Genomic DNA, 12,620 nt, shown 5'->3' on the forward strand with positions numbered 1-12,620 from the left:
ATGACGAGTATACGAATCGTCATTGTCAAACTAAATGCTCAAAGATCTCATTTGCCTGAACGATTCTTATTTTGGTGCATATATTGAAATAGGGGGAACCCAAGAAATTGCATCCAAGTCGCAAGCCGGAAGAAGAGTACAAGGACATATGGGATACCTTCAATTCGCTTTGCCGCTGGTGCCATGGGTATACATGAGTGCGCACACACTTATAATCGACGCCTTGTTGACGCTTGATCCATACAAAGGTTCTTCAGGTCTTCGAGCGCGGATGAAAGCAGTCAAAACCGCATGACTGGTGACAACACGGGGTATGGGTCACCCGGGTCTCCGGAAACCTCCGGTCTAGGCGGGGCCGGACCTGTGGCATCTCGCGCACTTACTGAGGCCGCGGCATGTGAAAGCCGAACATCATCTACGCTTCTTTTCGTCAGATTTGCCCTTACAAAATCATCGTAGCGATTAACCTTAGTTGGTTCTTGCTTGTTCAACTTATCCTCGTTATGCACATGCATCATAGAGCCGCCTAACAGTACATCTCCACCAACCCCCGCTCCAAGATGGCGTCTCATTTCTACGAATCAGACCCGATAGTCGAGGCTCTGAAAGAGTACACCACGTATGCACCATCTCCAGATTTAACGAATCGTGCATGGCTAATCGAGTGCAGATGCGACGTATCAGATGCCTTGATCAAACTCAGCTACCGCAATGGCGGTTTCCTCTCCGGCCTGACTATGTGGTCGCCGCAGCGGCAAGACACAGACACCAAGATCGTCGGCCCGGCCTACACGGTCAAATATGATCTGCTGTCCAGCTCCATGGCCAAGAGGCCCGGCCATTACGTAAGTGATCCCTCCTGCCTTTTCCACCTCTCTCTCTCTCTCTCTCTCTCTCCCTCTCTCTCCCTCTTCCTCACTCTTCCTCTCTCTGCCTCTCTCTCTCTCTCTTCCTCTCTCTCTCTGCATCCCGGACTGCGTTGAAAAAGTGAAATCCTTGCATTCCCTAACCACGAACGGGGTTTCTCAAGATCGACACCGTGCCCCCGAACTCCGTTCTCTTCATCTCCACGCCACCGATCCCAAACGCCGTCTACGGCGGCCTGATGTCGACGCGCGCCTCCCATCTCGGGGTGGCAGGGTCGATCATCGACGGGCGGTTCCGGGACGTCGCTGAGCACCGGGCTCTGAACTATCCCGTCTTTGCGCGGGACACGGGGACCGCGCCGCCGGCGGAGCTGGTCAAGGTCGTTGCCGTGAACGACAACGTGGAGCTGCAGAGCGGGGATGTGCAGGAGCGGATGGAGGTGCGGCCGGGTGATTACCTAATGGGCGACGTGAATGGGGTCGTCGTGCTGCCGAGGCAGCTGGCGGGGCAGGCTCTGGAGCTGATGAGGAAAGGGGTAAAGGCGGATGAAAAGATGGCGGAGGAGATCAAGAAGGGGATGAGTTTTGTGGAGGCCAGCAAGAAATATAGGGGCTAGACAGGATGATGACTCTGAGTTCATGGTGCAAGAGAGCATGTGTTTATCTATTAGGATGAAGTGACATTCATGTCTGATTCACAGGGATGGCATAATATGCCGGCAAGTTTATAAATGTGTATGCTGACTCAGAGGCCCGGTATAATAAGAGACTGAGCGTGTCTAAAGCTGTCACAAAGTCTATGGTAGTAATTGGTGCCACAATTTTTGTTCCTTGTTCATAGTCCGTCATTGCGCAATGCATGATTGTAGTCACGCACTTTTCATAAAACCAAACAAGCGCGATAAGATTCATCACAACCCCCATCCCCTAAATTCCTGTAACGGTGGAACTATGATCGTCCGTGCCCCGTCACTTGTGTATTAATTGTAAATGTCAGTCCAATCCGAGTCATCGCTCATGCTGTCACTGTCTGCTGTGATATCGTCTGGATTTGCGGCCAGGCTCTGAGCATCGTCGTCGTCATCATCATCTATGTTGTGGGAAGATTCGATGTCCCCCACCTCATCTGATTCGCTGGCCATGCCAATGTCATCCATGGCGTTTCGCAGACTTCTGGTACTCGAGTCGCTGAATATACCAATTCCTCCCATTGCACTCCGCATACTCTTGGTATCGCTATGCATCAAATCCAAATTCTCCAAATTGCTTGTCTCCGAAGGTGAGACTTTTACAAAGCTTCCTGTTGTTTTACTAACCGAGGCATTTGTGTTGGCGCCCGACTGAACAGCTTGAACTGACATTCCACCACCAATGATCGTAATGTCAGAATCGGCAGTAGACGACGGCGCAATAGTCTTGCCAGTTATATATGCAGGACCAGGTTGATTGGGGCCCATGTCGGTATCGGGGACATCCATATCGTCAAATACGGCACCGGTCTCATCATCAAGACCACCGGCCCACAGTGGTAAGAACTTGAACTCGTCTTCGGCAAAACCCAGCGCCAGGTGCGTAGTGCGATGAAGTGGGACCTCGAGATTTCCGTAAAATGGAACCCAATCCCTCGACAGTTTATCGATCTCTCTGCAGAGCTCATCGTGGAACGAAATTGGGCCGAGAGGTACACTCATTGGGTGTTCCGCTCGCAGACTTGAAAACATCCCCTCCCCGACGGCCTTGTTGAGTAACGTGGTGAGCATAATCATCTCGCGCCCCGCATTGCAGCAATCACGGAAGGCCTCATACTCGGCAACTTCAATCCTTAGTCTATTCCAGAAGAGGGGCATTAGCAGGATCTGTTCCTTTGACATCGATGTCATGATCTGCTTGGTGCTTTGAAAGCCGACGTCTCCATTTGCATAGGCGAGTCTATCGTTGTCCATCTCACCTAGCCGATTAGCTCCAATTACTGTGCCGGCCTTCACAGCATCAAACGCGCGAGAGATTGCAGACGTGATGTAATGTAGGAGACGTCCGTTTACTCGTTTATGGTGCTCACATATTTCTTCAGTTATCTTGTCGGTAAGCTGCATATCTCCAGTGGCGGCAATATCAGCAGCAAGAACTGTACCAATTTGCATGAACAGTCCCCAACTAGGTAGTTGCAGCCAATCGTAAGGATTCTCGGAGAAGATATTGTCGCTAGCTTCCTGGCACCGAATCCGTATACTTTCTGTAGCGTGCTCAACCACGGTACTAATGTCGTCGGAAAGACTGGTGCGGGGACGACCAAACTTGGTCACATTGCTGATGATCCGACTGTGAGCTGGCTCAAGGGCTCTTTCCACGACAAGTACGCGCAGCGTAGCTCGAGCGAGATCAGAGAGTTGCAATTTCCATGCCATCTCCAAGGCAATTTCAGGATGGATGTCGATGAAGCTGCTGTTACGATGATCTTCCAGCCAAGCGCGAACAGGAGAAACCTGGTCACAAAATTAGTCTACGATAATTTAAAGTTACCACAATTACACTTACCACCAGGTTCACCAGGTCAAGCTGCTTCGCTAGTGCGACTATTGTGTACACACGTGGTGCCGAATTTAGAACAAGATCGTAACCAGCAACGACGAGAAGGAGTCTGATGATGTTTGCCCTATGGCGTATTTCGCAGTAGTCGCGTATCTCACGAGGTGCGCAAGGGAGACAATGCTCCAGCCGTAGGGTGATGCCGTATTTGGTAGCATCTGCACTTTGATTCCTAGTCGTACCAGACTCCCAATCCGGGCTCTTCACACATAAACTAGAAATTTCTGCGTGGTCGCGGCAGTGGTCATCGTGGCCAGATACAAGCTCTCCAGAAACACCAAGGCGTTCACGAGCCATCCACCAATCACGAACACCAACTGGAAGAGACAACTCGCCCACGAGGAAAGCCGTCTCGTCGCCCTCGGGTGATGGAGTCAAGTCAAGAATATACTTGACCTCAGGCGGGATAGATTCAAGAATGTGTTTATGTCGCCGCCGGTAGCGATGCTGGTTCTGCTCTGATAGGCCGGAAGTGATTACAGATGAGCCTATCCCAAGCAATTTTTCTGAACTCATTCGGAATTGTGCACTGTTCCAAGTGAAACCCCGGCAGTTGCGAGCATCCGACGGAGGAAACTCCACGATGACAAGCGTGTCGCCTTCCAAGCAGGTCAAATGAGGCAGACTCACTCGCAGGAGATCGTCCGCTTCCCGTTGCTCGGGGATCGGCTCCCGGGACATCAAGTCGTCCTCCATAGCAGACAGCGTGTTGTAGGATGTCGATGTCACGACTAGGAATATCGGTGTGGTTGACGAGGACTATGAGATACAGGCATTTACAATCTTTGATGGTGGAATAGTTCTATAAACGTGATAAACATTGAGAAAGCCCTGTGGTTGCTGACGTTGTTCTGAACATAAGGCTGTCAATCCGTTTGAGGCCGACAGGCAGCAACCAAAAACCTCTAGGAATAACAACAGGTCAATGTGTCAGCCACTGGCCAATTAATTAAACTTGCCACTCATTCAATCAACGCTCAGATAAGACAAAGGTCTGAACTGGCTTTTTATCAGCATTGGAGAGTCTCCGTCTGTTGAAAAGCTAACTTGTTTGGCCAGAGATGTGAGTCAACTGACAAGACAACGTGGCACAGCCTCGATGAGGGGCAGACAGAGACCGTGAGAGAGTTACCAGTGACCTGTGAATTTACAAAAGCCAAATGCACTGCAATGCTCGGTAGATGCTGCAGCTAACAAAATTGTGAAGGTGTGCCTAAAAAAGCAAAGTTCTGCAATGCGCATCATGGTTGCCTTGACGCATCCATGCAACCATGTTATTACAGGTCATTTCCACCCCCCCAGAGCTCTATATTCGTCCTTCAAGTAGAGCCTGTAGCTGTTGGCTCGAAATAAACAGTCAAGACTCCTGACGGACCACCTTGAATCTTCAGGTTCCCCTTCGCAAAAGCCTTGAGCGCCGCGTGCGCCTCGCACTTGTCGTCGTAGTACTTCATGTCATCTAGACTGGCAAAATCTGTCTTACTGACCACTGTGAACCCCTGCGAGCGAGCATCGTCCATGGCAATGCCTGCGTTCAGCGACAAGATATACGGCTTGCCATTCTGTTTTCTTCATCAGTCCACCATCTGTTTCATTGTTGTTGTGTGTAGTGAAATGGGCGATAGTCGATACATGAGGGCAATGTGTATGCTGTGAGCCCCTGCGAGAGGGCCGCGAACTACATGGATAGAGCTCTGGGAATTGCCTAATTAGGCACACGGGGGCGCTAGAGGCATGGGGGCTAACAAAGATCGCCCCAGACGGCAGAAATCGAGAACAAGAACTCTTAACATCTGCGGTATTGATGTGAAGAGAGACTGACCTTTTGCTGGGACTTGTTGAGGGTTTTGTATGCTTCAATCAACTTCTTCTGATCCTCAGGCTCAGGGACCTTGAACATAGTCACTCTATGAATGCGGCCGGCCATAGTGGTTTCTGAAATCTGGGTGTAAGCCTTGCACAACTGACGGTGACGTTCCCATGATATATGTTGTGAACTCACTGCTTAATGTGCTAAGTTAGCGAGCTTTGAGAATAACATCTACTGGATGAAAGGACCAAGATAATGGCAAGAGACAAATGCATCGGAGTGCTGATGTATACTTGTTATTATACCTCGGCGGATAGCCTCGGAGGACTCCGCAGTGGACATCCGTTGGGTGTATAAGGGCTTTTGCATCCAAACCAGAGTGTCATAATTTCGAAGTCCTGCCTACAATCGATTAAATGGCCTGCTGCTTGATCCAAAAAAAAAAATTTTATTAAAAGAAGAAGGGAAAAAGAAAAATCTAGTATCAATATCATAATCCACATAATCGCTTGGCGGTGCACTTGATCAACCTTTAACATAGAATTGACTCCTTCAATATGTGATTCCGGATTTGTAGCTGATATGATGCATGCAGCGAGACTACAGCGATTGTGGCGACGGGGTTCCGGTGGGGGGGTTACGGAGCGCTTCAACTGCTTCAGGCGCAGGAGAACAAACACTTCGACGTCGTCAACTCCAATATACCAGTCAAACACCAGTCTTCCTTTAAACATATTCTAACCCTTTACCAATACACCACATCTATTATAATATATCGAAGCTATTCGATGGGACTGACATGCACCTGCCAGAACTTGCCCATACCCGCTGGAAGTTTCCTGATTTCTTGATTGTATTTCGGGTGGCTTACAGGCTCATTAAGAGCACCATGGGTTTTGCCATCAACCAGGTAGGTCAAGAAGTCCTTGGAAATGAGCACATACTGCATCAATCCCTCCTTGACATCGACTGTGGCACCCGTGGTCCAGCCCAGGATCGTAGGTTCAATGAGCGGTGCATCCGTGACCGATGGGTGACTAGTCTGCTTCGACGTCAGGAACCACCCAGCTTTCTTGCCACCGTGGAATTTGTCCCTGATACTCTCCACAACTCCCTTAACGGTATCGAAGTGTGGTCGCCCGAAAAAGATTGAGCGTTTCGCGGACCAGGATTGCGAGTGGATCACGAGCAACGGGACATCAATATTGGAGTTCAGAGGTCCCGAGTTCTTGCCGGGGTCGAGAGCGATGCCGCCTATGAAAGGTCGCAGCTCGGTGGGTGCACCCTTGAGCGCTTGCATTGCGCCGGTTGCGCCGTACGAATGGCCTGCCATGATAACCTGATCAAAGTTGAGGCGCTGGTGCCAATGAACCAGCGTGTCGCCTTCTTTTCGTGTGTTCGCGCGGTGGATGTCTTGGCCATCTCCGTTGTTTATGGCCCTGAGAACGCGGATAGTCTCCTCAATCTCAGCTTCGCGCAGGGACAGTTGTACCTTCTTGAGTTCTTCGGTGTCAGGAATAGGAACGAGCGCATCTGCGGGTGCGTGGAAGACGGTCTTCTGTGTGCCATCTGCCCTGTACACGATTGTTCCGGGTCCGCTGCCATCTCTGTGCTCGACAGCAGCCACAATATAGCCACGAGAGGCCAGCTCGCCAAGATAATGCGTGTAGCTCGTTCGACCTGATGCCATACCGTGGGAAAATACGACAATTGGAAACTGCTCTTTCTTGGTCTCTTTCGTATCCCCAGCCAGTATTGCCTGGCCTTCCTCCTTTTTGACGACCTCACTCTTCCCAAGCCATTCGGCACCTTGTATCGGGACGTCGACCTCGGCTGGGATTGTCGTAGATCCGACCAGTGACCACAGGCTACCTTCGAACAGCTTGTTTGTAAACCAAGTGTTGATTCCAGCAAAGCGTGCATAGCCCTCGGCGTACAACTTGCCAGATTCCGGGATCCACATGTGTTTCGCTCCCTTGCCCTTCACTCCTTTCTCGGAAGGGTAAAATATACTAAACATGACAGTCTCGAGTTCGAACGCCGCATCGCCAGTCTCCCTGTGGACGACATCACTAAACTTCCGAGGGTGCGCTGCCGGCACTTCTATATCGACGGTACCGACGTCGTAGGGACCTGAGTAGGAAGGAAGGGCATCGGACAATAGGGGCTGGCCCGCGAGCCAGCGTTTCGTGGCGTACATGGTGATTAAAACACAAATGATGTAACGGATAGCAAGGCGTGTACGAAGACGTGCCATGCTGCTTTGCGTAGGTAGTGTTACGAGCATTGATGGAAATGTATAGAAGGAGGTCCTCGCGTAACCCGTCAGTGCGACATGATATTTTCAGGGAATCGCTACATCATAAGGGACAGCCATTCTTGCCACCGGAGATGCTGAGCCTCTGGTGGTTGATTCACGGCTAGGAGAAGCAGGCTTGGCACGATAGCTGAGTGAAGCGGCGCTGCCGCTAATAACGTCATTGTCGCACTTGAGCATTTGCGCATTTGACAGCGCCCCGCTATAGCTTGGCAACGAAGCAAGTTTAAGTCTTTGCCGCGGCCAGCGAGAATTCGGTTCAGACATTGCGGATGACATTGCTGACATTCTTACACGTTATGGCATGTATGCTGGTCGCAGAAAGTATGAGCTCATCGAGCCATATGTCTATTCCGTTATCAACTACAACGAGTCACATAACCACGACCAACGGCCAATATGCCAGGGGGTCCGGTCATTGATGATGTTCATAAAAGAAATCAACGAACGGCCCCGTTGGAATATGTCATTCTCAGCACCTCACGATCATCTAAGTTAGGGTTCGACGCTTAACACTGAGCAGGTCGATTTTAGGCAGAATCGGTGACGGACCTAAGCAGAAAAGCCAACAATCCAGAGGGCGTGATATTCGAGAATGTAAACAAATGGATTAGTTCATCACGAAGCAAATGTTTTGGATGGTCAAATCTCATGTATTCAGCAATATGGCGCGAATAGCTCCAATATTCCTCTTCCTAACCAGGACTTTTCCAGATCAACAGCTCGTGTTTTCTTGCCCTACTGCAACAGGGGTATCATTATCAGAAAGTTTCATGGCAAAAAGCTCAATGGCTATCGCTGACCACCGCGTGGCTCTTCTTCGTTTCCGTTCTGTGGCGTCAGACGTCGGCCAAGGCCGCAGAAGTCCAAGATCTTCGCCATCTTCTCCTGCAACATAGATCTTCTCGGCCGAGTCTTGCCACACCCTCATTCACTCGTCTCCAGCTCGCCCGCCGCGGTACCTAGCTTCTCGCTACCTCGCGTTCCTCCTTGTGACTCGGTTGAAGACTCAACCTTCTCTACGCTTGATTGCGCATCTGCTGGGGTTTGCGGCTTCTCGTCATTTCGTGCGACTTGTTGCGTGTCCAGTCGTTTAACGAGCGACTGCATAACTTTGATCAGCTCGAGAATCTTGTAGGGCTTGACAAGCACGTCGTCGCAGCCAGCGGATTTCGCCTCTTGAATTTGTTCACTTCTTGCATTCGCCGAAACCGCGATAATCGGTATGCGAGGCCCAGTCAGCTTCCCATCCCGCTCCAATTCTCTTATGTTTCTTGTGCAAGTCAAGCCATCCATGATAGGCATCTCCATATCCATCATGACAACATCTAGTGGAAACTCGCCGCCCATTCTGTTTGTAAGCTTGAGTTTCTCCAAAGCCTCTAGGCCGTGGTTAGCAACCTCAATTTTATAGCCCTTATCCACAAGGCCACGGCGCGTGATCTGCTGGTTGATCAGGTTGTCCTCGACAATTAAAACACCCTTCACTAGGCTATCCACGGCTGCAGTGGTTTGGAGTCGCGACGATGTAAACTTGTGATTCTTTGGGGCTGTGTTGCTGGTAGGAGTCGCAGCTGCGGGCACTATGGTCTTTGCTGTTGCTCTGGCCTCCTGAAGAGCTTCTTTATCTGGGACAATGGCTGCGATGTAGAAACCAAACGTGGACCCGTGGCCGGGCTGAGAGGCAACGCCGATTTGTCCGCCAAGCATCTCAGTCAAGCGCTTGGAAATGAACAAGCCTAGACCGGAGCCGCCATATTTGACGTGAGTCTTTGGGGATGCTTGGACAAAGCGCTGGAATAAAGAGGACTTTTCTTCCGCAGTGAGGCCTTGGCCAGTATCTTTGACTTCGAAGGTAAGATACACTACATCTGCATCGGTCGCGGTATGTGTAGTCTGAATGGCTGGGCCATCTGTAGTGTGTGGTATATATTGAACGGTTGATGTGGCATCGGTTGGACGGTCCCTCGAAGCACTGAGCTTGATGGACACATTTCTTGTTGCTTGTGTCTTGGTGAATTTCAGTGCGTTGGTGAGTAAGTTGATCAGAACTTGCCGCAACCGAGAGGGATCAAAGTCTAAAAAGTCGATCTTGAGATCATCATAACCCTTGTCGATAGCCATGGTGAGATTGATGTCCACTCGTCGAGCCTCGACCTCAAACATCTTCAGTGACTCCGTTGCTACTACCCTGGGATCGACCGTGGCTGAGCTTACGGCGAGCAAATCCGAGTCCATCTTAGACATAGTGAGAATATCGTCAACGATATGTCTCTGGTGTTGTGCACATATATCAATAGTCTCGGCGTTATCGATACATGTGGATAGCAAATGTAACAACTCCTCTCGGTCGTCTTTGCTCAAGAGCAATGATTCATCCTTGCTGTTACCATCCTGGGACCGGAGGATCTGCTCACCTCTGGAGCTTGAAGCAACCACAGAATCTGCACACTGGACAATAGCGCTCAGGGGATTTCTCATTTCGTGAGACGTCATGTCAATGAAGTTCTCTTGTTGCCGTTTGGACTCAATGGCTTCATCTTTACGCTGTCTCTCCGTCTCGAATTGCTGGCGTTGTAAGGTCATGTCGACAAGACAGCCCGTGAAAGTTTCAATGACACCTCCTTTGACTGGTCTGAAGGAAGCCAAAATACATCGTGGAGCGACAATTTTGCTGTCTGCGTGATCCTCTTCTGTCCACAGCGTATTGAGGCGGATCTCCGCAAAAGCCTTCTTTCCTTTGGTGGTCAATCTTTCCAAGGCTTGGTAAAGCAGCGGCTTATCCTCTTCCACGACGCAAGACTCGAACGGCCGTACCTCGTACTTGGCAAGATCAACTTGGTCCAAGCCACACATCTCGAAAAAGGTACTATTGGCCCAAATCAGCCGACCATCTGTTTGCATTTCGTACATGCCAACTGATGCGTTCTCAGCTAGCTTCTTCAGGTTCTCTGCTTGAGAAGCCTTTCGGATGGCTGCATCGGCGGCTTTTTTGTGCAAAGTGACATCTGTCATACAGGCAAAGACTCGTACAATCGAACCGTCGTCTTCAACTTCTGCCTTGAGGGCAGCGCTGATATAGCGCTCCCGCGTCTCCGTAGTGAAATCCAGACCGATCTTTTCGAAGGCTGGAGAGCTTCCAATTGGTTGTGGCAACGGCGCCTCTTCCTCGCGGTGAATTCTGAATTCGATGTTTACTGTCCCGGTGTCCTTCATTTCCTTATAGGCGCGAGACACATTGTGACGATCCTCTTCAACAACACGAGACAGAAACTCTTCTTGTGTTATACGATTGGATTTAGGAACGCCAGTGATGTTGTGCCACGCATCATTGGCAAAGGTTATCTCTCCTTCAGGGCCGCCAAAGCACATGCCCACTGGAATGAGCTCGGCAATAGCTTGGAACTTGGATACCCACTCATTGACCACATGGGTTTGCTCTGCAAGCTGGCTCTTAAGTTGCGCCCTGTCATTTGCCGCTTGCTCAGAGATATTTCTGTTTCTCCGAGCTTCTTCCTCAAGCAGAACGGTTGATGCAAGAGTTGTTGTGAGCTTTTGGTTTAGGAGATTGATGTACTGCTGATACTCGGAATCGTACGGTCGCCGCGGGTTCAGCCCAAGTACAAGCAAGCCCATGACACGTTCATCTTTTATTGGTCGAATTGGACAAATAATAGCCTCATGACATGGATCGTGGAATCCGCGCCAGTGGATATCATGAAGCAGCTCTTCAGGGAGTGTCCCGTCTCTTGTCGAGACAATGGTAGGGCTTCGTGATTCCATGGCGGATCGGAACGCCGTGCCCAGGCCTTCCTGGCTTGAAAGCAGAGCCATCGTTTCGGGTATCAGTCGGTGGCCCTTTGGCACACCTAGAGAGCCTTCCAGGTGACAGACACTGTTATGTCCGTGTGCTGTCTTCCGGTCTTCCGTCACTGAGTAGAGGATGGCCAAAGGAATGTCGTAGCTTGGCGAGCATGTCTCCAATGCCTCAAGCATCTTTCGCCAGTAGGATCTTGCATCTCTCGCTGTGACCAACAATTCGCCGAGGTCTATGAGCATCTTCATTCGTCGGTCCCAAAGGTGCATCTTGGTGGTGTCACTGACTGGCTGTAAGAAGCCAACAGGCCTCCCCTGCTTCTCTGGTATTATTGGAACGATGGACCATTTTAGGTAGGTTTCTTCTGAACCGCCATCCTCGTTCTCGATGAAGAACCGCCATTCATTTTCGTCGCTAGCACGCCGCTTGTTAATGCTGTTTCTCATGGTCTCCTGGATTTTATCGCTGAAATCAGGCCAGGCGTCGTCGAGGGGCTTCCCAAGCAGGCCTGGGTGTTTTGCGCCGCAAAGCTTGGCAAACGCTTCATTATACAATATTGTTAGGCGGTCGCCCCAATACAAAGCGATCGGTCTCGAATCTGCGAGGATCTGATTGAATGTCTGTTGGAGTTGTACAGGCCAGTGCACCATCGGCCCGAGGGGTGTCGATGACCAGTCGAAGGAGTTGACAGTCAGGACAAAGGGTTCTTCTTGCTCTGGCGTGAGGCCGGGGACAGTGAACTCCTCTTCACCGTCTGGTGTAGAAACGCCGCCCTCCCGGCTAGCGGAACTGGTGGGGACCTTCAGGAGGGTGTGGCTGCTGTCATTGTGTCGTATTTGGGGGCGTTGAGGAGTGCTCGGTCGCCGTTGCTCATTGCTGGAGACAATGATATGCCGTTCCCGGAAGACTGAGAGCGTCCAGAGGCAGTCCATATAGGACATGGACGTCCTGTGGGCTCCTTCTTCTGCCTTGGTCGTAGCGCCGTGGATCCATTTCCACAAATGGCCTTCGCGGCTGCCGACAGCCTCGCGGACAGCGTCGTGGAGTCTCGCGTCGGCTTGGAGGGCGGCGTTGGCAAAGGCGAGGGAAATTGACGAGGGCGGATCTTGGTGCAACTGGGCAACGAAGGTCGGTCGGCGGTCCCCCTGGAGAAGCTCGAGGAGCACGCTGTCCAGCGGTGCTTCTGGGTTTCCCATTATTGCAACCAGTTGAGAGATGGCCGGC

The 12,620-nt window shown here is 50.8% G+C and overlaps 5 protein-coding genes across 5 annotated transcripts; 1 reads left to right on the forward strand and 4 right to left on the reverse strand.

Moving 5' to 3' along the window:
• The first annotated feature begins 403 nt into the window (after positions 1 to 403).
• On the forward strand, positions 404 to 1,598 carry BKA67DRAFT_552295 (RraA-like protein). Its single transcript, XM_046101829.1, has 3 exons — positions 404 to 619; positions 671 to 845; positions 1,031 to 1,598. Exons 1-3 carry the CDS (start codon positions 561 to 563, stop codon positions 1,481 to 1,483), a joined length of 687 nt encoding a protein of 228 aa, XP_045960780.1. The 5' UTR covers positions 404 to 560; the 3' UTR covers positions 1,484 to 1,598.
• On the reverse strand, positions 1,599 to 3,400 carry BKA67DRAFT_552297 (uncharacterized protein). Its single transcript, XM_046101830.1, has one exon. The coding sequence runs from the start codon at positions 3,269 to 3,271 to the stop codon at positions 1,847 to 1,849; it is 1,425 nt and encodes a 474-aa protein (XP_045960781.1). The 5' UTR covers positions 3,272 to 3,400; the 3' UTR covers positions 1,599 to 1,846.
• Positions 3,401 to 4,771: 1,371 nt separating this feature from the next.
• On the reverse strand, positions 4,772 to 5,379 carry BKA67DRAFT_531813 (stress responsive A/B barrel domain-containing protein; the record flags this gene model as incomplete). Its single annotated transcript, XM_046099433.1, has 2 exons — positions 4,772 to 5,014; positions 5,275 to 5,379. 2 exons carry the CDS (start codon positions 5,377 to 5,379, stop codon positions 4,772 to 4,774), a joined length of 348 nt encoding a protein of 115 aa, XP_045960782.1.
• Positions 5,380 to 6,023: 644 nt separating this feature from the next.
• On the reverse strand, positions 6,024 to 7,697 carry BKA67DRAFT_159240. The gene has a single exon (XM_046095158.1). It carries the CDS (start codon positions 7,547 to 7,549, stop codon positions 6,044 to 6,046), a length of 1,506 nt encoding a protein of 501 aa, XP_045960783.1. The 5' UTR covers positions 7,550 to 7,697; the 3' UTR covers positions 6,024 to 6,043.
• Positions 7,698 to 8,506: 809 nt separating this feature from the next.
• Positions 8,507 to 12,328, reverse strand: BKA67DRAFT_511798 (uncharacterized protein; the record flags this gene model as incomplete). The annotated part of the gene is made up of 1 exon (XM_046097424.1): positions 8,507 to 12,328. One exon carries the CDS (start codon positions 12,326 to 12,328, stop codon positions 8,507 to 8,509), a length of 3,822 nt encoding a protein of 1,273 aa, XP_045960784.1.
• Between the last annotated feature and the right edge of the window lie 292 nt (positions 12,329 to 12,620).

The sequence above is a fragment of the Truncatella angustata genome (assembly GCF_020726525.1).
Source record: "Truncatella angustata strain MPI-SDFR-AT-0073 chromosome Unknown BKA67scaffold_2, whole genome shotgun sequence".
Classification (NCBI taxonomy): Eukaryota; Fungi; Ascomycota; class Sordariomycetes; order Amphisphaeriales; family Sporocadaceae; genus Truncatella; species Truncatella angustata.

What these genes read in the sequence shown, in the direction of transcription:
- BKA67DRAFT_552297 (XM_046101830.1), bottom strand. Translation starts at nt 3,271, where the DNA reads ATGGCATGGAAATTGCAACTCTCTGATCTCGCTCGAGCTACGCTGCGC.
- BKA67DRAFT_159240 (XM_046095158.1), bottom strand. Translation starts at nt 7,549, where the DNA reads ATGCTCGTAACACTACCTACGCAAAGCAGCATGGCACGTCTTCGTACA.
- BKA67DRAFT_552295 (XM_046101829.1), top strand. Translation starts at nt 561, where the DNA reads ATGGCGTCTCATTTCTACGAATCAGACCCGATAGTCGAGGCTCTGAAA. An exon ending in GCTCTGAAAGAGTACACCAC is followed by an intron (nt 620 to 670) that starts GTATGCACCATC and finishes AATCGAGTGCAG; the next exon opens with ATGCGACGTATCAGATGCCT. An exon ending in CCAAGAGGCCCGGCCATTAC is followed by an intron (nt 846 to 1,030) that starts GTAAGTGATCCC and finishes GGGTTTCTCAAG; the next exon opens with ATCGACACCGTGCCCCCGAA.